The sequence below is a fragment of the Panthera tigris genome, chromosome A2 (genome assembly GCF_018350195.1).
Source record: "Panthera tigris isolate Pti1 chromosome A2, P.tigris_Pti1_mat1.1, whole genome shotgun sequence".
Lineage (NCBI taxonomy): Eukaryota > Metazoa > Chordata > Mammalia > Carnivora > Felidae > Panthera > Panthera tigris.
The window spans coordinates 117,754,279-117,776,516 of record NC_056661.1 but is presented as its reverse complement, the minus strand read 5'-3'; the positions used below and the strand labels follow the sequence as shown (position 1 = coordinate 117,776,516).

The following is a 22,238-nucleotide window of genomic DNA, read 5'->3' as shown; positions in this document are numbered from 1 at the left end:
AGAGGCAGGGACCGCAGACCCCCTGGCTGCGGAGCCTTGGCGGGGGCGTCCGGGTGCGGGGAAGGATGAGGGTCTGCGTAAGGGGCGAAGGGCGATGGGGACAGCGCAGAATAGCCTGAGCTCGGCGGGCGAAGACCTCGACTCCAGCCTCCTGCCTAGGTTGGGCCCGCTTCTTATTGCTCTTTTAATAAAACCCGGCCCAACTGGGTTTGTAAAACCTGCGTCCCCAAGTCGGGGCAGCCTCGGTGGTAAGATGGCGCCGGTGTAAGAGCTGCCTCCTCTTAGTGATGGGGAAAGGGTCATAAATCCGTTGTTGTTTATGAAAATTTACAACTTTGCAATACAACTTTATGAGTTGTTCGGCCCTTCCATTGGCCGCTGTCGGTCATGTGGATGGGAACCGTGAACATGAACTTTTTTATAATTTCCCTTGCGAGAATAGAGCCGCATTCTTTTGCTCCGCTCCGTCCTGCCTGCTTCGGAGCTCTGCCTTCCAGCCGGGCTTGGCTGCGCTTTGTCCGGCGATGGCGAGCGAGACGAGGCCCCGGCCCGGCCCGGCCCGGCCGCTCCCGCTGGAGGTGGGGCGCGTCCAGTTCCCGGCGCCGCGGCGGCCGCTTCGCAACTCGCAACCTGGCTAATTTCCTGCGTCCTCTGGCACCAGGAAGGAGGACAATTCGTCTCCCCGGCTGCCCAAGCGACAGCTGTCAGAGGGGCAGGAGCTTCTGGGAGCCGCCATCTGAAGGTGAGACATGTGGGGAGACAGGAGCAAAGGTGGTGAGATGGCAGCAGGCGCCGGCGGCGGTGGGAGAGGGCACTAGGGCGGCTTTGAAGAGGGGCATACTCACCCTCGCCCACACTCACCGTTCACACTTGCCCCCCTTCACATGTGCGCGCGCGCGCACACACACACACACACACACACACACACACTCTCTCTCTCTCCCTCTCTCCTCTCTCTTGCTCACCATGGCAGTGAATGCCAGCCTCCTTTCAGTGGCACAGCGCCCTGGCATGGGGCAGGAGCACTGAGGTCTCTCCCCTCTTCCCCAGCGACCTTGCCGAGCCCAAAAAGAAGTGGCCCTGCCCTCCGCGTTCCTTGCCAGTCTCCCGGGTTTGGATTTTTTTTTTTTTTTTTTCATTCATGACCCAGTTGGCTCGGTTGAATTTCCCAACAATTGAAGACAGTTCCCGACCTGGGGAGGTGGGAAGAGGTGAGGGCAAAGTGAATTAATCGACCTGCTTTTTATTAGTGTCAACACAGCACCTTCTATTCTGAGGGAATCGGTTTCTGGAGAGAAAGGTAGAATGAGGGGGAAAAAACAAACAAACAAAAACTTACTAATTCGGCCAGGTTCTTCTGCTGATTGCCTGCTTCCTTTCACGCGGTTTTCCGATGACAGATGTGTCTGAAGCGCGGGGAGAGGGACTAGGTGCGTGGGTGGAACTCTGTGTTGGAGGAGAGGATGGGGTTAATTGGCTGGGTGTTGCTTGGCGGGAAGTTTCGGTGCAGAGAATGTAGTGGTGTTATTGAGAGTGGCAGGGGCCCGCAGCTAAGGTTGAAAGAAGGACGCAAACCGCGTCTGGGCGATAGGGGGACCCCACCACCCCCACATCGGCGCAGCGGGCCGCCGACCGCGGGCCCCACTTTCCGCGAGCCGGGAGGGGACTGTGAAGCCGCCCGGGAGGCACGGAGGGTACCGTGGGCATTGACTTTATGTGGAGCGGTGGCACAGACCGTTGCTTGGCCTGGGTGCGCGTCGGCCAGATTTGCCCCGGGAGCTTCCTGGGACTGCGACCAGAAACGATCCTGAGGTTCTGGGCTCGAGTTCTTTTTGTTTGTTCTGTGGTTCTGGTCGTTGTTGTTTTTCCACCTTAAGATAATACCTTGATGTGCATTCGAAAATTAAGAAGGGGCTGTAGATGTTTGGGACGTCCACCGGCGCTGTGGGTGCACTCAGGGCGGATAAAGCTGCGCGTTTGCGTCGCAGGGCCGCGGGCTGCCTGACTGCGGCTGCCGCGGGCAGATTATTTATTGCGACCGCGCTGGGCGCTCGCTGCTGCCACGCTGTGGCCGTCGCTGGGACCGACGCCAGCCGCAGCCCCGCGTCGTGCAGCCTGGCGCGACTGCTGCGCGGGCCCCTCAGAGATTCCCAAGCAGGCCGAGCAGAGGGGGGCAAGGGAGGACCTGAGGGGCGGCCTCCCAGGGCCTGTCGGGAACCTCCCCCGCCTTGGCCACCCCTGATAGGAGCTGGAAGCCCGACTAGACTCGGGTCCTCCCCCTACCCCCAGCGCCATGGAGACTGGTTGCACAGGCGGCCTGGCACGTTATGGCTGCTTCTGTCCAAACTGCGCGTCCCAAGGCGTCCCCGGGGCGCACGCTGGTTCGGGGAAGGCGCCCGCTTTGGGATTTTCAAATCGGAGAGACCATTCCTGGCCCCGAGGCCTGCAGGCCTGGCTGGCCCTGAGGAGGATTGGCTATGGCAAGGAAGGCGGGCTTTGGCGTCAGGCGAGGGCCTGTGACAGGCAGAGGCCGCACCTGTATGCTATGGGCTCTGGCCTGGGCTACAGATCCAGGCGGCCCGGGTGGCCCTCAAGGTCCCCCACACACACCGGCGGGCCGCCCTCCAAGCTGGCGGAGGTCGAGTGGGCAGCCCAGAGAAAGGGCGGACTGTGGGGCCCTGCTCACCATCCAGTCCCCCTTGAAGAGCAGCTGGAAGGTAAGTAGACGTTCTCTGTGGCTTTGACCTAGAAAAGAGTGTCCTGATAGCCATTCTCACTATCCCAGGAGAGGCTCCCTCCAGCGTCTGGGGCTCCTATTCTTGCCTGAGTGTGTGTGTGTCTGTCTCTCTCTCTCTCTCTCTCTCTCTCTCTCTCTATATATATATATATATGCACCTAAAGCTGGTTGGAGAAATAAATTGGGCCGTTGCCAACCTGATATGTACCAGCCTTGGCTAACACCTGGAGATTTCAATTTAATTTATTTTTTTCTGTCTCACTGCCTATAGAAGCTAGAAACACAATGGTTTTTGGCTCTTAGCTGAGAAATCAAATTCTGTCATTGTCTGGGGGTAATTATTAGATCAAGAATCTAAGTCAAACCATAACAAATAATAACAATAGTAGTCTACGTAGTCAACTGCCATCACTCCCAATGCTGTGTGAGACCTGGAGGTATGAAGCAGAAATTATAAATGTAAACATTTCTCAACATCTCCCAACAGTTATTTTTGTCTTATATAATAATAATTTGCTTGACGTCACTGTCATCTGATGGTCTTGTTTAGGAAACAATAACTCAAACATGATTTTCTTTGGACATAGCCTTAAAAAAAATAGTTCCCTTTAAAATTGTTTACTTGAGTTTTCATTTTCACCTATCGGGTCCATTCCCTGAAGAAATTCCAGGGAAATGTTACATTCTCTCTTCTCCTGCCAGGCCCTTTTTACATATGCAAAGGAGAAACTTTCCCAGCGTGGATTGATTGGGGCACAGGGAGAAGGCTTCTGGGTGTAGACCCCATCGTATGGGCAACAGCCACTTTCTAGGGTGCTTGCTAGGTTCTGTGGAGGCCACCCTTAGCCCAGTCCTTTCCCAGTTTTCTCCCTTTGAGGGAAGTGAGGGCAGGGGCAAAAAAAAAAATCAAAAAGCAAGGAGGAGATTAAGGAAGTCGTTGTCAGATTCCAGGAGGGCATTGCCACCCCCAAGTCCTGAACCCCATCAGCCTGCATTCATCAGAGTTTTACAGATCTTAGAAACATCCTCCGGAAATTCAACCAAATTGTATAAATAGTCTTTCTTCAGCCTCCACAGAATTGAGGATTTTAAAGCTAATTCAAGGGTTTTACAAGCCCAACAAATACAGTTGTAAAAATGCCATTGGAAAGATATCACGTTTTACAAAATGAGATTGATCCATGTGCTGTAAAAGTCAACTATCTCCAAGGCACACCTATCAAGCAAGGGCAGCCAGGGACACGCTTTTCACCTCCTGTCTGGGAAAGGCCAGGCCTGTGACAACGGCAAAAGCAATGCAGATGATTCCTGGAGCCCGTGAGGCAACTGTTCCCGGCACTGGGGCAACTGCAACCGGCAGGCCCCCAGCAGTCCCAGGAAAGGCAGGGGAGAGGGTACACCCCAGGAAAGTGCGGGCTGTCGGGCACCCCAGAAACCAAGCACATCAATTATCCCACAGCCTTTGGGACATCCCAGCTGCCCTCTATGCCTGGCTCGGCAGGGACCTTGGGATGCTGTGCCTCCAGAAAGAGGACAGATATTCCACATCTGGATCTGTCTCAGCTCTGAGCACTTCGGGTGTTGAGAGGAGGAGTCCCAAGGGCTGGGTGAGGGGAGCAGGTTCCCCCGTTTTGCTTCGAAGCTCAGTCTCCAGGCCACTCCCCTGTAGGTCCCTTTCTTGTTGAAACCAGTGGTTTCTGGCCTCTGGATTCCTGGGTTCAAAGGTGGTACGGGGACGCACAGCTTGTGGGGTGCTTTGAGGCCAGGCGGTCGCTGGCCATTGGAGGGGAGCCCGTCTGGACTCAAAGGAGACGTGTTGTATGTGGGCGGATGGGGCTGCCAGGGGAAGACGTTTAGCCGCGTCCTGGTCAGCTCGAGGTGAGCCTTCGGCTCCAGGCGGTAGCGAGGCCCAGGCCCTTGGTGGGAGTGGGAAGGAAAGAGGGAAGGGATGCACGGATTCCTAAGACGCAGGAGTGAGGAGCTGGGCGTGAAGGCCTGGTTTCTCAGGCCCCCTTCTTCAGTCCCGGAACCCGCACCCACGGGCGGGGGCGTGCAGAGGGAGGGGCACGCTCAGGGCCCTGCGGGGCGGGAAAGCCGGCCGGGAGCTAAGCCGTCGTGGTCACCGCCCCTCCCGGAGCGGGGCTGTCAGGTTTCCTGTTTGGAAAGAAAAACCAGCAAAATCCGAAAAGGCAAGAAGGGGAGGAGGAGGGAGCGGGCCTGGCGGGGCCTTTGCGGCGGCCCGGACTCTAGTGCCCCTACCCCGGCCTGATTCGCACGCCCCTGCCCGGGCCGTGCCCGCCGCTGGCGTTCGGAAAGAGAGCCGGGCCCGCTGGCTGTGCGCGCCCATTAATCTGCCGGGCGGGCGGCGGGCGGGCGGGCTGGGGGCTGTTTGTAACTTTGCTGCCTCGGTCGCCGCGGTCCCCGGGGAGCGGGCTCCAGCGCTCGCTCCCATTGGCCGCCGCCGCGTCAGCTGGTGCGATTTGCTGCTGTCGCTTTTGGCGTTCGGCCATCCAGAAACAAACCAGTTCGATGACTACTAATAGTTATAGCCAGATGTACTAATACACAACAAATCACAGTCCTGCAGAGGGGCGCGCAAATGAGTTCCTATTTTGTGAATCCCACTTTCCCCGGGAGCCTGCCCAGCGGCCAGGACTCCTTCTTGGGCCAGCTGCCCCTCTACCCGGCTGGCTATGACGCGCTGAGGCCCTTCCCGGCCTCGTACGGGGCGTCGAGCCTCCCGGACAAGACGTACACCTCACCTTGTTTCTACCAACAGTCCAACTCGGTCCTGGCCTGCAACCGGGCGTCCTACGAGTACGGGGCCTCGTGTTTCTATTCTGATAAGGACCTCAGTGGCGCCTCGCCCTCAGGCAGTGGCAAGCAGAGGGGCCCCGGGGACTACCTGCACTTTTCTCCCGAGCAGCAGTACAAACCCGACAGCAGCAGCGTGCCGGGCAAAGCCCTCCATGACGAAGGCACCGACCGGAAGTACACGAGCCCTGTTTACCCCTGGATGCAGCGGATGAACTCCTGCGCGGGTAAGGCATTTCCCTGCAGCCCCCCCAAGAGAGTGGAGGGAGAGGGGGAAGGGGGCAGGGAAAGAAGGAAGGAAGGAGGAGACGGAAATTAGAAAGAGGAAATGGAGAGAAAGGAGGAAAGAATGAACAAAGTTTCTTTGGCTTTTTTAAGAGATTAAAGAAAAAGAAAGAAAAAAGAAAACTAACCCATTCCCACTGAGGCAATCAAGCTGTGGCAGAGTGAAGGCACGGCACTGGTGTCCATGTAAGGTGACACCCTAGGGGATCGAGAGGGGTCACTGCCACCCTACGTGAGACCCTGTGACAGGGGCAACCTGAACAGAGAGTGAGGCTGGAGGGGAGGGAGTGCCTGCCCACACTTCCCCCTGGAAACACCCTGCACAGATCCCCAAGTAGAAGATGGCCTTCTGCACCCATCACTGATCATTCCCCTTCACCCCCCAATCCCTCTCCTTTCTGCCCTTCAAAACCCCATGTAGTTAGAGGCTCTCACTTGGCCTCTTCCAGTGTCTCCCCAAAGCCTTGGAGGGCCACATCCCCAGCCTCAGGATTTTTTTTTCCTCTTTCTCCTCCCTTCCCTCCTCCCCCTTCCACTCAACTGCTCACTCTTAGCCAACTTCTGCCTCCTTTTGAGGCCCTGCCTGAGTCTCACACACCCAGCCTGGGGGGAGCCCCCCAACCTTGGGTTCCTTTGGCACCAGAACAGATAGCCCATCACAGTCCTACATTTCCAGAAACCCCAGATGGCCCATAGCTCCATCCCTTTGCCTCTGGTTTCCAAAAACTCAACAGAGAATCCTAGGACAGAACCCAGTGCAGATTTTTAAGCTTCTAGTGTTTTGCTTTAAAAGCCTTGTGTTGTTTTGTTTTGTTTTGTTTTGTTCCAAGGGAGCTCTGCATTTCGCAGAAGAGCCATACAATTTGGGGGCGTTTGCAAAGATTTGAGAGGGCTGACCAGTTTTCATTTTCCAAAAAAACATGTTGAGTCCTGACATGTCTGGCCACAGTAACACCTTCACAGAGATTCGTGTGTGAGTTCCGAGTGTCTACCCTACTCACAGGGCTCCACACCCATCACTTCCAGACACAAGCTCTGCACTCCCACAAAAACACGACCCAGGTACCCTGAATTAAGAATGCTCATTCTATTCCTTTTGCCTGTAATGGTTTTCTTGCAGAGCAGATTTTTCAAAAACAATAAGTTCTCACTTCAGGTTGTCTTAGGTGGAAAACATCTCGCTTGGTATGAAATAATCTTCTCCCATCCTTCCCGCTTTCGGCCTTAGACACAGTGAAAGAGGCTGGAGTGGAGAGGGGTGGTTTCCAGCTTAGAGGCCAGGGGCGCGGGGCGCGGGTCTGACTGGTTCGGCGGCCGGGATCCTCCTGGCTCACTGGCGCCCGGCCATTTCTGCCCGCAGGTGCCGTGTATGGAAGTCACGGGCGCCGAGGCCGCCAGACCTACACGCGCTACCAGACGCTGGAGCTGGAGAAGGAGTTCCACTTCAACCGCTACCTGACGCGGCGCCGCCGCATTGAGATCGCCAACGCGCTCTGCCTCACCGAGCGCCAGATCAAGATCTGGTTCCAGAACCGCCGCATGAAGTGGAAAAAGGAAAATAAACTCATCAATTCCACACAGCCCAGCGGGGAGGACGCTGAGGCAAAGGCGGGCGAGTAGACGCCTGGGCAGGGACCAGGCCAGCACCGCAACCTCCCTCGGCTTTGCCCCCTTGCCTTCGCCTGCTCCCCAACTTTTCTCCCCCGCCTGCCCCCATCCGGGGGGCTTCTGCAGCTTCAGGGGAGCCGGGAGCTTTGCAAACGCCTGAGCATTTATTTCTCACACACACACAAAATCCCACACACAGCCAATCTCAGCGGTGGAGCGGGGCGCACTGCACACACAGTCCGGCTCTCCAAGGCTGCCCTAGCCGGCTTCGGATCCCAGGGCGCGCCCCGAATTCGTCCCCGGCTCTTGTGCTAGCGCCTTTGCGCGCCCCTGAGCTTGGGACGCGGGGTTGCTGGAGAGGAAAGAACCTGGGCCGAGCCCCTTTTGGTGCCTGGGCGTTTTCGCCTCGGTCCCTCGCCACCAAGTCCCGGAGGGCACCACCAAATCGACTCCGGCCACTGGAAAGAGGGGGCATAAAGGCTGGGGCCCCAGCACTTTGGTGGCACCCCAGGCCGCCCCTAGACAGGAAGAAGCGTGAGGAACAAAGGGGGCCCTGAGACAGCCTTGTCTCTCGGCCCCGCGCGCGACCGTCCGTGGAAGAGAAGCAGCCTCAGCTGAGCCGACCCAACCTGAGCGCGGGTGGAACTTTACAGCCCCGGGAGAGACTGGGCTCCCGAAGTCTCCAGCTCCGGATCCCGGATCCCCGCCTCCGACAGTGCCTGCGCAGCCACCAGAGAGTAGCTTTCAGGACCTAAGGAGGGGGCCCAGGGCCATGGGAACGGCAAGAGTCCTGGTTTCCAAATGTGCCAGGGGTGCCTGCGACTCTCAGCCTCCAGCGGGAAGTACCCTCCATGCCTTTCGGCTACATTCGTGATTCACTTTCGTCTTTCAGGACCCAGGAAAATAACTACGAAGATCCTAGGCACTAACACGAAATGCTTCCATTAGCACCCTCATTTTACTCCTGGAGATCTAAGCAAGACCCTAATAACTCGGCCCACGGATTCCCAGCCCCCAAACAGCTTCTGTGGCTGCGGGGAGCCTGGGCCCACTCGCTGGGTTCACCGAGAACCCTCCGAATTGGGGCCCGGCTGGCTCGAGGAAAGGGACCTGGTGGTGAAGATTCTCCAGGCTGGATACTTAAAGCAAATCAAATAGCGAACTAATGACACGAAAACCATATTTGCACGAAAGAAAAATCGACTCCGGTTATAAAAGTGTATGGAATTTGACCTCGCCTCGGAGAAACACTACACAAAAGCTATCTTTAATAGACGCCTGTCATTTAAGAGCGGCAGGGACACTGTCCCTCATGCACTCACAAAAAAAACAGAGCCGTAATTGTAGCTGCTGCTGCGGGCAGGATTTATTTCTCCAATTGGCTAAATGGCCTCCCCCCTTCCCCGAAGGTGATATCTGTATTTTCAAATTTCAGAGCTGCCGGCACGACGGGCAAAACCGACCCCAACCTCAACACAAAAATAAGAGGGGCTGCACAGCGGGGAAATAAAGTTGTTGTAAATAAAATCCAAGTCACCGTCTCCCCCCAATCCTCTGCATCCTCGCCGGGCGCGCGATCGGCAGCTGACGGCCTCACAATTGGTACATCCTAATGGAACTGCGAGGGAAATGCAATAATTTTGCCATAATGGGCTGTAACCTCAATTCGACCCCGGCCCTTGCAGCCCTCGGTCGGAAGCGGAGCGATGCGCCCTGCCTCCAGCGGGTGGCGCTCGAGTCCGACTGAACGGCGGCGGCGGGTGGCGGGCACGCGCCTGGGGCGCGCGCGCCACCCCTCTTGCCTCCACCCAACTCCCCCATTAGTGCACGAGTTTACCTCTAGAGGTCATCAGGCAGGATTTACGACTGGACAACAAAAGCACGTGATTCGAAGTCGTACCCCATATTTGGGTGCCTACGTAGGAGGGAACCAAGTACATGTCCCAGTCATTTCCATAATTCATCATAAATTGTGCAAGGGTGCTATAGACGCACAAACGACCGCGAGCCACAAATCAAGCACACATATCAAAAAACAAATGAGCTCTTATTTTGTAAACTCATTTTGCGGTCGCTATCCAAATGGCCCGGACTACCAGTTGCATAATTATGGAGATCATAGTTCCGTGAGCGAGCAATTCAGGGACTCGGCGAGCATGCACTCCGGCAGGTACGGCTACGGCTACAATGGCATGGATCTCAGCGTCGGCCGCTCCGGCTCCGGCCACTTTGGCTCCGGGGAGCGCGCCCGCAGCTACGCGGCCGGCGCCAGCGCGGCGCCTGCCGAGCCCAGGTACAGCCAGCCGGCCACGTCCACGCACTCGCCTCCGCCCGACCCGCTGCCCTGCTCCGCCGTGGCCCCCTCGCCCGGCAGCGACAGCCACCACGGCGGGAAAAACTCCCTGGGCAACTCCAGCGGCGCCTCGGCCAACGCCGGCAGCACCCACATCAGCAGCAGAGAGGGGGTTGGCACGGCGTCCGGAGCCGAGGAGGACGCCCCCGCCAGCAGCGAGCAGGCGAGCGCGCAGAGCGAGCCGAGCCCGGCGCCGCCCGCCCAACCCCAGATCTACCCCTGGATGCGCAAGCTGCACATAAGTCATGGTAAAGCCAGCCTTTTTCTAAATCCACGCGGCCGCGGGGGCGCGGCTTTCGGTCCCCCCTCTCTCCTTTACCGCCCTCTCTCCCCATCTCTCTCCTGGTCTCGCCTCTCCCAGCCCTGTGGAGTCTCTCCCCGCCGTTCTCCTTCCCCTGCTTCCCTCCTTTCACCTTCTCTTCTCTGCAGCGCCCAGCGCTCGCAAATGGGGAGGGGGGTGGTGGAGAAGGGCCGCTGGCCAAGCAAGTTTAGACGGTGCAACGGGGGGGGAAAGGAAAAATGCCATATCGAACCCCAGCGCCTCGGAACGCGCTCCCGGGTCAAGCCAGCCGAGCAGGGCGCAGAGAGGTAGAGGATGGCAGTAGGGGCCGTGAATCGGGCTTGTCAGGACGGATAATTTATGAGGAGGGCTACGCTGGGGAAACAGCGTTACTAATTAGAGTCCCCGAAAAGGGGCTTGGGGGGGAATAATCGAGGCGAGAGCCGGCGGGATTCTGAAGTTTGGGAGCAGAAGGGACAGCAGGAAAGGGAAGAAAAAGAAAGCAGGCGCCCCAAGCGTGCAGGCTGGAACAGAAGGCGGCTCGCGGGGCTGGAACTTTAAGGGAGGGTGACCTGGAGGCCACTTGGACGCTCAGGAAAGGGCCTGGCTTCCGTGGGTTTCTGAGAGGTGGGCTGCCTGGGAGGGCTGTTCCCCGCCTCGGGGTGCCAGGGGCAGGGCCAGAGGGCAGGAGAGGGGTGAAGGCAAGCCGGGCGATCCTTCGGGACGCGGCTCCAGCCTCAGATGGGCCGATTGTTCCCAGAGTCCAAATTGTATTGTTTTCTCTCTAGAAAGGAAGAGGGAAGGAAATTCGGGAGGGGTGGGCGGGTGAGGAGAGAGGACTTGTTGAGCTTTTTCTCCCCTGTTCCTTGCTCAGGAACCCTGGCTCGTCCAGCTGACTTGGGTAACCAGGGACTGAGGAGTTGGTGGCTAAATCGCTGACTTTTCTGTTGCAGACAACATAGGCGGCCCGGAAGGCAAAAGGGCCCGGACGGCCTACACGCGCTACCAGACCCTGGAGCTGGAGAAGGAGTTCCACTTCAACCGCTACCTGACCCGCCGAAGAAGGATTGAAATAGCACATGCTCTTTGCCTCTCCGAGAGACAAATTAAAATCTGGTTCCAAAACCGGAGAATGAAGTGGAAAAAAGATAATAAGCTGAAAAGCATGAGCATGGCGGCGGCGGGAGGGGCCTTCCGCCCCTGAGTATTTGAGCGTTTAAAGTACTGAGCAGTATTAGCGGATCCCGCGTAGTGTCAGTACTAAGGTGACTTTCTGAAACTCCCTTGTGTTCCTTCTGTGAAGAAGCCCTGTTCTTGTTGCCCTAATTCATCTTTTAATCATGAGCCTGTTTATTGCCATTATAGCGCCTGTATAAGTAGATCTGCTTTCTGTTCATCTCTTTGTCCTGAATGGCTTTGTCTTGAAAAAAAAAATAGATGTTTTAACTTATTTATATGAAGCAAGCTGTGTTACTTGAAGTAACTATAACAAAAAAAAAAGAGGAAAAAAAAACACACAAAAAAGTCCCCCTTCAACCTCGTTTAGTGCCAATGTTGTGTTGCACTCCAGTTGTTTAACTGTGCATGTGAGTGGAAGTGTTCCTGTCTCAATAGCTCCAAGCTGTTAAAGATATTTTTATTCAAACTACCTATATTCCTTGTGTAATTAATGCTGTTGTAGAGGTGACTTGATGAGACACAACTTAACTTGTTTGACGTGTAGTGACTAGTGACTCTGTGACGAAAACTGTGACTCCAAGCGGTGTGTCCCTGCGTGCCTTTGTAGGACCCTTTGCACGAACTCTGGAAGTGGCTCTTATAAGCGCAGCTTCAGTGATGTATGTTTTTGTGAACAAAGTTACAAATATTGTCCGAGTCTGGCTGTTTAAGCAAACTGTGATCAGCTTTTTTTTTTTTTTTTTTGTATTTGTTTTTAAGGAAAAAATACTGACTGGAAACAAAAAAATAAACTTTCTATTGTAAGTTCTCCTGGTCTGGTTTGTGCCAAATAGCAAGCGGCTCTTTCTGTTCTTCCGTCTGTCTGTCCAGTGCTGGAAGGCAGGGAGTCTGAGGCTACCTGAGCAGCCTGCCTGTGAAGGAGACCTCAGACCAACACCCTGACCCGCGACCTCCCTAACTGTGACCCATCAGAGTTCAGGGCAGAAGGTGGAGACGCGGTAGGTGGTTCTCAAGCCTGAGTCCGACCTGCCCATCTCTGAGGAAACCAAGTTAACTTGCTGGGTACAAAAAAGAGGAAGAGAGAGAAAGGAGCAAAGCACAGGGCTTTGTTAACAGCCCTCAGGGCCCACACTGATGCTGCCTCTTTCCTGAGGTCACATCCTAGGCCTCCACTTGCTGAAGAGGCTGCTGTGCCACATTGTGGCCCCCAAACCCTCTGCCTCTGACCCACCCAGGCACCCCTTCCCATTCCTCACCCTGAGCCCGGCTGGCTTCTTTTGCTACAATTAATTTGCTACAAATGGAAGGTACTTACCCCATCCTAGCTCGATTGGGAAACTCCTCAGGGCAGCTAAAGCGCAACTAGAGATTTGCACATTTACCGACTGCTTACACTGATGCCGTCTTTCCTTTTAAAAGTTATAAAACAGTAAACTTTATAAGCCCCAGTTCCGGCTATATGACATTTGGGTGCCAAATGAATAGGGTTTTGTCTATGAATTAGATCGTAAAATCATCCATAGCACAGACAGATCGGCTCACTGGCTATAAAACGTCACGTGGGGCCATTAAAGTAAGTTTTATGGTTTTGGGGAGTTGACATCCAACATTATATACCACATAACATATAATCTCACTGACGCTGGACTCCATTTGACTCTTTTGCAGGCTACGTGTGCCGCCTGGTCATTCAAATTGTCAATTTTAGGTCCAGAAGTGTCCAAACCACAAGTTCTCAAAACTCTCTGAAAAATGGCTCCCTCCGAGTTAAGGTAAGCTTGCCTCCTGAGCGCTTTCAAGTTTATTTGTACTCTGAAAACTTTCTTCCTCGATCTCCTTCCCTCCCTCCCTTCCTCCCTCCCTCCCTCTCTCTCCCTCCCTCTCTCTCTCTCTCTCTCTCTCTCTCTCTCTCTCTGTGGTTCAGTAACTCGAAGGTTGCCTCTGAATTCAAAAGGGCAGAGCCAACTCTCCCTCTGCCCACAAGAGCAGCGCCAGGAGCCAGCTCTGCGGAGGCACCCCGGTGAAAAGCGCCTGTGGCCGCCGCGTCCCCAGGCCTAACTTTAATTGCTGCACCACCGCGAATGTTAATGACTTCCGCTGCTCTCGCCGGCGCAAAAGATGATTTTTGTGTGCGAATGGGCCTGTGTGGGGGGGACTTGGCGTGGCCGCCCCCCGTTCCGGGGCTGGCGGGGCTGCCTCTTCGGGGGGTAGCGGAGCCCTAGGGTGGGGGCTGGGAGACAGTGGGGCGCCGGCCGCGGGCGCCAAGGGCCGCGCTGCGCTGGGGAGTGCTTGGAGTTTGAAAGAAAGGCCCGGGCTGGGCCGAGGCGGACTCTGGCGGGATTCCTTACGGGGCTGTGGCAATATGTCTTCGCGGGCCGGGGTCATTTGGCAGCACTGAATTGAGGCGGCTGCCTTCGGGGCCGAGTTTCAGGCTGGCTCGGGAGAGCCGGAGGGTGGCAGAGGCCGGCGAGGCGCCGGCCGCACCTCCAGGCTGGGCCCCTGGGTTGCCAGGCCGAGCCCAGGACGCCGGGGACCGCGGGTCCCCACCTGGGGGTGGGGGTGGGGGTGGGGGGGGAAGGGCTCACCACCCCCTCCCCCGCACCCGGGACCAGGCCCTGAACCTTGTTTGCCTGCACGTTCTTTTTATTTCGGTGGGACTGTTCTCACCCGCCTGTGAGTCTAAAGCAATAAACTTTATGGCCGGATTTAACTTTAGTCTTTGAATCCCCAGGCTAAATGAAAGGAGTTAAAGCGCTTTCTTTTCTTCCGCCTTCCCTTTCTTCTCGCTCTCTCCTTTCCTTTTCCTCTCCTCCTTTGTAGAATTAAAACATGCAGGCAAAGGACGCTCAAAAGGCAACTTAGGGATCCCCCTAGAAAACACTAAAGATTAGAGAAATTTACTCCCCCTCAACATACAGACAAACTCTCTCTTCCAAACTGTGCCCTAAAGTTTGAGGGGAAGTCGAGGTGTCTTCAATGCCCAACTTAAAAGTCCCCAGAGCCATTAGGTTGTTTTTCCTGACACATCATAAAGGGTAGTTTAGGGAAGAAATTGGTCGTTTGTCAGTAGGAGATTTCCGCCTTTCTTTTGTTAGCTGCTCTTTCTGTTTGATCCCAGGAAATTTACATAATCTATGATTTCCAAAACAGTTCCCAATATTGCACCACCACGAAGTAAGGTGAAGTAAATTTTTCCTGGGTACAATTCCAACTTGGCCTCAGCCACCACCCCCTCTGGCCCCAAACCCTCACATTCTTCAGTGACAAAGTGACTGGGGATGCTGTGGCCTGTCCTGGGGTCTTTCTCTGGATGGATACCCACAAGGGACCTTGCAGATTTCCCCCATTCCCTGGAATAATTAAGCCAAATTCTCCAACTCAGAAATGAAACAAACAAACAAAAAATTAGGACCTTCTGTCTCTTTAGGAGCTGGATAGTTTTCTCAAGTGCTAATTGCTAAAGATATTTGCTAAGGGCTTAAAGTGAAAAGATTTCAAGTGCAGTTTTGGAATTTCAACAAACTTTATTGTGCACTCAACATAAGTCCAACAGTTGTCTCCAAAGTCAGAGGCCCAAAAACAGACCTGGGAAGTTTTTTGAAAAATCAAAACCCTCCCACAAGTCCCACTTCTCTGAACCAGTGGCAAGGCAAATCCCTGAAGTCATCTTGCATGACCTGTGAAAAGACTGGCATTGCAGCGCTCAGTGTCCGCATCTTAGTGGGAACTAGAATGTGAACTCTATTTGCGTTCTCTTTTGTTATTTTGTGTGTCTCTGAGAATTCTGGAGTTTTTGTTTTGCTGCTCTGAGTTTTGGGTTCTTTCCTGGAAAATATTGGGTTAAGGTTTTATTTTAGTTACTCATTTGGTGATCTTGGTTGAGTGATTTCTTGGTGACTAAAATTAGTAGCAGAAAAGAGTGATAAGGCTTCTGGCAGGTTCATTTGAGTAACTTGCCTGGAGGAAGCGTCCACACCACCTCCGTGGCCACATCTCACCCCGGGGGTGTAGGGATGGGCAGAAAGGCTATTGGACCGATATCCAGCATTACCCAATATAGAGAATCTTTCCCCTGAGTTAAAAAAAAAAAAATACAGCCTATAAATGTGGTCAGCTTGCTTATTTCTGTCTGTTGTAATCTTTATAAAACTTCAGAGTTTCTAAGAGAGCAGGTTAACTCACATGGAGTTAAATGACTTTAAAAACATACGGCATCCAATCAGACCTATGTGAGTGTTATGGGAGAATTTTTTTCTTCCTATTTTCATAGGAGGCATAGCAAAGAGGATGGCTTGTTACCTGCTCGTTTTGTAGGTAAGGTATTTCTTCTTGTACATTCTTTGGAGTTGTTTTTGCAGAGGAACTTACTTAGAAGGAAAAAAAAAATCTCTGTCCTTAAGGTCTTTATGAAGACATCCAGCCTTAGCCGGTGGCAGAAATGTCTGTCTGTGCTCCTCATCTTGTAAGAGGAGAAGGTGTTCAGTATGTGCAGGGCCTCGTTTGTTTCTACAAGCTGAAGAGACAATATTTCCTGAACTATAAATATAATAGGAAGCTTCTGGTCACACTTACTTAGGGGTTTGTAAGGGTTTCCATGGTCTGATTTCACAACATTATGCCGAGGTTCCTTTTCTCCAGCTCTTTCCCCTGCTTCGTTGTTGGCGGCTCTGGGAGAGCAAGACAGAATTTTCTACCAGAAACAGAGTCATGTTCATTTGTTGAGATGTGAAGAGTATTATAGCCAAACAATTAGTGAGGGGGGAGCAAATTACATCCTGAAAGATGGGCTATTAAAGAGGAAAACAATCCTTTTAGCTTAAAAGTTGCCCTTTGAAGCCTCTCCCCTGCCTTCGCTCCAGAGTCTGTCCGAGGTTCTTCTACCATGGAGAGTGCAGAATGTTGTGGGTTCCATCCCTTTGGCTTCTTAGGCAGAATTTCTTTCTAGTCAATGACAGAACTATAAACGGGGCTTCCAGACGGGGCTGAGGGGGTCAGCCTAGGTTCCCACCCACATAGGAGAGGGGACCCACAGTGCTGGCCATTCTAAACCCCAGAAGTGAAGATATGCCTAGGTCTGTTTTGTTTGGTGTTTTTTCACAAAGGAAGCTGTCCTTCCACCAGGTCCCCTCCCCACAAACCGGTCTTTTCAATAATAATATTTGTTATGAAGGTTATTGGGTAATTATTGCGATTTTGTGAAGCAGCCCTTGCTGGAGGTGAAGTCTGTCATCGCCTAACAAATGACGCTCGTGCAGTTCACTGCCGGGTTAAGTAAATGCAGAGAAGATAAATCTGCACACCCTAGGAATCGCCAGCAGAGCACGCTTTAGTACAAGTTCACAGTCAACTCGCCTGCCTGGGCCAGCTCTCCCAACAATTAGGGCTGCGTCTTTATTTTTAAATAAAGGGGGGAAAAATGCCTCCGGCTCCCACTGCCTGCTTTCTCCCATCCTCTATTTTCTTTCACTTTTTTCAAGGTTCCACCGTCCTATTCCAAATTTTCCCTGTAAATGTGATGATGAGTGATTTTAAAAACAATCTCCCTCCTATTTAAGTGCTGACAAGAAGAGGTAGGAGGCTGGTTTGACAGGGAATACAGTCACAAACACAAAAATATCCAATCCACCCTCTTAATCCAAAAGGTAGCGGCAGAAGCAGGGTGTCCTGGGAGGGGGGAACCCTGCCCCCTGAAAGAAGAGGCACAGCTTTGTGTATCTTTGTGGTTAGTGCGTTGCAACTGCGGGTCAAAAAGTTGAGGGTCAAAAGTTTATGTTGTGCAGCACTCTTAGTCATCTGCCCAGACAGAGTTTGATGTCAATGTTAGAGCCGCGATCTTGACTATCAGCACAAAAGATAAAATGGCTCGGAGTGACGCGTGTATCATGGTATGGACTCCAGGTGAACCCTAGTGGTTGAATGACCTCAATTACGGAGGAAAGGATAGAAAATTCCTCTTTTCAAGAGTAATACGTGCTGTATTTCATCTTGAATTATCGCTCCCATTCTGAGGGAATAGCAGCAGGTAAATAGGCATAGATGACTGAAGCACCGACACCTCAGATGTTGGGGAACCAGGAGGCTGTTTGTGGGTTTGTCACAAAATTAAAAAGCTCAGAACTCATCAGTGGATCTTTAAGAAATAATGTAGCAAGTCTCCAATGTTTCACCATACCTTCAAAGGCAAGAGAACGGCGCAGGAAACTTCCTTTATTTGAAAATTGTTATTTTGATTGGCCAGCTTCTTTTTCTTTTTCATACATACAATGGTCCCGAAAGTGTGTGAGGACAAGGGCAAGCATAGGCACTCCTTGCAAAATGTATTCTTTGCAGTTTTCAAACACAGAATGGTTTTTGTGAAACCGCCACCCACCAGTCGCAAAGAGTTCTCAGAGCTGGGAAGGGGAGGAAAGAAGTGGAAATGCTCCTCAAAGGGCAGGATTCTTCCACCTTCCACCAGCGAGGAAATGCTTATGGGTACCGTGAACATGTTCTTGTTGTTGGAAATTTTTCATTACGTTTGTTGTTAACACTGAACGAAATATAAGAGAAATGCCACCGTCTGCAGGTGAATAACTGAACTGTAAAGAAGATTCCATTTGGACAGGAAAATGGAATCCATAAATGCCAGACCACTTCGTTAAGACCACCGTGAGGGACTTCTATTCTCCAGAAAAGACTCTTTAAAAATACATTTGGAATAAAAGCTAAGGAGAGGGGAAGCAAGCTCAGGAGGAAGGGTGAGAGGGTCGAAAAGAAAGGGAATAGTGTGTTAAGGAAGCCAACTGGAACCAATGCCTCATGTGTGAGTTGCAAGTGGAAAACTAAACAATATTTTATTTTTCATGCACCGACATTAGCCATTGGTGCCATTAGAATCTGTTTTGGGGGGTGGGGACATAGTTTCCTTTTCTATCTACTGAACTTCAAGTAATCAGTGTAGGAAAACAGAGGAGAAAAATGAAATTTTTTTCTACGTTGTTCTTTTTAACTTTAGAGAGAAGTTAATTCAACTACTCAGAATGTGGACTCTTGCAGGGATTTTTGAGATCATCCCAATATACTCTGGTTGATTGGATTTCCTGGTGCCAGGTACGTTTAGTGGCAAAGTAAATATTTCCCAAGCACTGACTTCATGGAAGTCATCAGATTGCTTCCACTGTGCAATGTGTAAAGTTTTTACTCTGGCCAAGAGCTTGAAGCCAAATGGGGGTGTGCCAGATGAAAATAGAAGGAAACAACTGTGGTGATTGCTGTTACAACAATGAACACTTCACCACATCTGGGCTAGCGAAATGAAGAAAACTGAAACCCCCTCTATTACTCACCAAGACAATTATGTGTCTCTTCAAGAAAACCTTGCTATTGTGTTATTGGTTAAAAGCATGCCACACCTTAGAAACATGTCAGCTTCAAGAAGCATAGACACCCCTTAGCCAGTTTTTGTAGTTAAAAAAAAAAAAAAAAAGTACCTGCAGAAGTTACTGCTTTTAGAGTACCTACTTTTTTTTATTTGGAGGATTTTTATCTTTAGGCCTCTTGCACAATCCAGGTTAAAATTCAGGTTTAATCCTGATATCAATTTCAATCCTGATGTGTGGGTTGTGTCCACTATTATAAACTACTACAAGCAAACTGCCCTTAAACAATTACTTGGTCAAATGGCTGATTAAGTATTGCTTCTCTAAAATCGTATGCCTAGTGTAGGTATTGGGGAAGCCCTCAAATACCACCATCAGGCATTTTGAAATCCAGCTATTCCCGTATGCGCTCCAGACACAGAACAGTCTGGAGAACTCTCGCTCTAAAGAACAAAGGACAAATACAGTCAATACATTCCATAACGTTTACATTTCCTTTGCTTTTCCCCCTTGGTTTTCCCTGAGAAGGAGTGACCTGGGCAAAGCACCCTGCTCTCTAAAAGGCACTGTATAGACCTTTTAGAAGCGCAAAGTCCAAGGCCGAGGTGAACTTCAGGTCAGCGCGTCTAACAAATATGAAAATGTCGGCTGGTGAAGGGCGCGCCTTGTGATTTAACAAAGACTGTCAATGTGTAAGATTAATAAGAAACAAAATGCACACGGTGTCACTGTTCGGTCACTTTGAAACTTGGGACAGGGTTGCATTCAAGAGGGAAGGCTGTTCCAAATATATTCAAAATGATTCAAATCAGATTCAAACTAGGCTGCAAACACTGCCTCCCTTTCGCCCTCCCTCTCCCTTAGACTCCCTTCGCTCTCCTCTTCCATCTGGGATTCGAGGACATGATGAAAAGTTATTTCATTTAATGGGATTTTAAGAAAGCTTTTGTTGGGAATATATGTTATCTCTGCACGTGGAAATGAGCAAATGTGCTCACCAGTTTCCCAAGAAAAGGATAACGCTTTCACCCTGCTAGGGACTGGAGCCAGTTGGTGTGAGAAGATTAGCATGCTCTCTCTCTGCTCGATTTCAGGGCATCCCATCTTTTCTCTGGCGAGATGCTGCTGGTAAACTTCAGTTTATTTATTAATTGAGTTAGACTCTTCCTGGCTTTACTCTGGTGTGTTGGATCTTGTGTAAAGGCAAGACGTTTTTGTGTGTGTGCTTTTTAAAGTGTTTTTCAAAAGATTATTTGATTCAGTGGAACGATGCTATGGCTTGCAAAGAGAGATTGTGGAAGGATCAGAAAAGGTACTGAGATTGTTTATTACAGCCATAAATCTTGCAGTAAAATGTCAAAATGTCGGTGTGTGAGATAACACTTGGTGGTCCTGGCTCCGTTTGTGTTTATGATAGGAACCACAAAGACAAGTTACAGGCCTTGGGGGATTCTGTGTAAGCCCATCTTCCTCAAGTAATAGAACCACATAAAACACAGGCACAGTTAACCCGTTTAGGTTAACCATATACAAAACAGTGCCTGTGCCTCATTAATACTTTAAAATAGAAACTCGGTAGAAGGTTCTGAGGCTAAACAACATGAATTTTGTGTTTTAGTGTCTGTAAATAATACTAAACAGACATAGTTAAGACCCTAGTACTCAAGGCTGACGACATAAGGAGGAAGGCAAATTTTCCTTGTCATTTTTTCCCCCTGAAGCTTAGAAAGCCATGTTCTGCAAATTATATTATATATGTATATACTGTTCATATAAAATAGTATATATGTCTATATTATTTTTTCTTGCTTTTGAGAAATACAGATTTAGGCAGCTGTATCACAGGCTAGATTTCCCCCCAACTCTAGAGAGGATGTCTAAAGATTGATTTCTGTCTGTGGCTCAGATTTCATTTCAAAAAATTTCAGGGTGCCCCATGTCGATGGACAGCACTCTTCAGAGACACACATCCAATGTGGGAAACCTCTTTGTACCGCTTCAGGGTGATTCCAGTTGGAAAGCTAACATGATCCCTTTTTTAACCTCTTTTCCTAAATTAGTTTAAAGATTAGTCCCATATAATAGGCTTTATGTGGCTAAGCATTAAATGACTATCCATCAAATGGATATATTCCAGCATTTAGTAACTCATATGAGTAACCGATATAAATGAAGATAGAATTGACATTCCTTTTGAAGTATCTCCAGGCTTAGGCTATAACTTTCCTTGTCTGCGGTTGAGACTCAGTTGTGAGAAGGCTGTTTATCCTGCTCTCTGAAAAACCAACTAAGGTGCGCCAGCTGAAAAATCCTTGCTTTGCATGCCAATATGAAAGTATTTTTAGAATGGTGACTGTGCTACTTTGCACTGCTTTAATCTGGGCTGAAAAGTAGAGGAGCCAGGTGTGTCTGTCACTCAGGAAAAGAAAGGGAAAGTACACACTATGAGTTAAGGCATCAGTATTTACTTCAAAGATCAACATTAGGTGGAATTAATAAGTAATTTATTTCTTAATAATGGCGTAATTAGTTTACCCATCAGATTTCAATTACCAAATGGCAGGCAACAGTCCTCTCCCCACCCCCCCACTTTCCAGAGCTACTGATATCGTTAATATGCTAATTTTCAGCAATTCAGAAATTATAGACTGTCCTGTAGGTGTAACTTTAGCCTCAGATACAGCCTTAGAAAGCAGCGTCCAAAAGATAAAATCTAAAATTCTTAGCGGGGGGGAAAAGACCCGTCAGCGATCAGACTGGGCACGGTACCTATTCTGTCCCTAGCTTGTTTTTGTTTGGTGATTGTTCTGAAATAGGAAGTTGCTGGTTTCCAAGCTCGATTTTGTGGAGGCGTCGCTATCTATTCCCACCCTTTGGCTATCTTCTCTCTCACGGCCGCACCTACTAAATGCAAGCATGTTTAAGTCTCATACCGACACCTCCATCAAAATGAGATGCTATCAGAAAGGTTTTGATTTTTCTTAGCTAAAAATTCAAGCAGATTGTCTCTAAAAGGAAGGAAAAATGAAAAACGCCCACCCGGTTACATTGCAATGGCCTTGCTCCTCTGGCCGATTTCTCCCAGCTGTTCACCCACCCACCCTTTGCGGCTCCTGCCGGGCTTCTCAAAGCAGGGGATCTCGGGCGGACTCGGCGAGCACGTTGTGGGGAAGGGGATCAGCTGGTGAAAATATGGATCTGTTGGCCTTATTCGTTTTAATCCGGGGCCACGGTTAAAATCAGGGTATCTCCTTGGTCCTTACGCCATTCCTTCCCTCCGCCGGCCTCGAACCCTAGAAGACGCCAGGACAGGCTAGGCTGGGCCCGAGGTCAGCGATGGGCCGCGGCCACTCGGCTGCCCCGAGGCCTAGACCAGGAGTAGGGCACGAAAAGGGCCCGACTTGGGCGTCCGAGAGGACCAGAAGCCCTGGCAGGGCCCGAATTGCCAGCAGGACCCAAAGTTGGGGGGCTGGGGGGGACCAAAGCTCCAGCTCCCTCCCTCCGCCCGGGGCCGGACAGCAGCATCCATCACTCGCCCGCGCGCTTCCTGATCCGGGTCCGCGCGCGCGGCGCGCCCATTGGCGGGGGCGGGTCACGTGGGGGTACTAGGCGGGGCGCGCGTGG

At 51.4% G+C, this 22,238-nt stretch overlaps 2 protein-coding genes across 2 annotated transcripts; both read left to right on the top strand.

Moving 5' to 3' along the window:
* Positions 1-5,336: 5,336 nt before the first annotated feature.
* Positions 5,337-7,631, top strand: HOXA6 (homeobox A6). Its single transcript, XM_007077113.2, has 2 exons — positions 5,337-5,778; positions 7,197-7,631. Exons 1-2 carry the CDS (start codon positions 5,337-5,339, stop codon positions 7,454-7,456), a joined length of 702 nt encoding a protein of 233 aa, XP_007077175.2. The 3' UTR covers positions 7,457-7,631.
* Positions 7,632-8,501: 870 nt separating this feature from the next.
* Positions 8,502-12,002, top strand: HOXA5 (homeobox A5). The gene is made up of 2 exons (XM_042968739.1): positions 8,502-10,045; positions 11,031-12,002. The coding sequence occupies exons 1-2, from the start codon at positions 9,151-9,153 to the stop codon at positions 11,279-11,281; spliced, it is 1,146 nt and encodes a 381-aa protein (XP_042824673.1). The 5' UTR covers positions 8,502-9,150; the 3' UTR covers positions 11,282-12,002.
* Positions 12,003-22,238: the final 10,236 nt, after the last annotated feature.

Bases quoted from the DNA above. Each gene is read 5' to 3' on its own strand.
- HOXA6 (XM_007077113.2), top strand. From the start codon at position 5,337: ATGAGTTCCTATTTTGTGAATCCCACTTTCCCCGGGAGCCTGCCCAGC. The intron at 5,779-7,196 runs GTAAGGCATTTC...TTCTGCCCGCAG, and splicing joins GCGGATGAACTCCTGCGCGG to GTGCCGTGTATGGAAGTCAC.
- HOXA5 (XM_042968739.1), top strand. From the start codon at position 9,151: ATGCGCCCTGCCTCCAGCGGGTGGCGCTCGAGTCCGACTGAACGGCGG. The intron at 10,046-11,030 runs GTAAAGCCAGCC...TTTCTGTTGCAG, and splicing joins CAAGCTGCACATAAGTCATG to ACAACATAGGCGGCCCGGAA.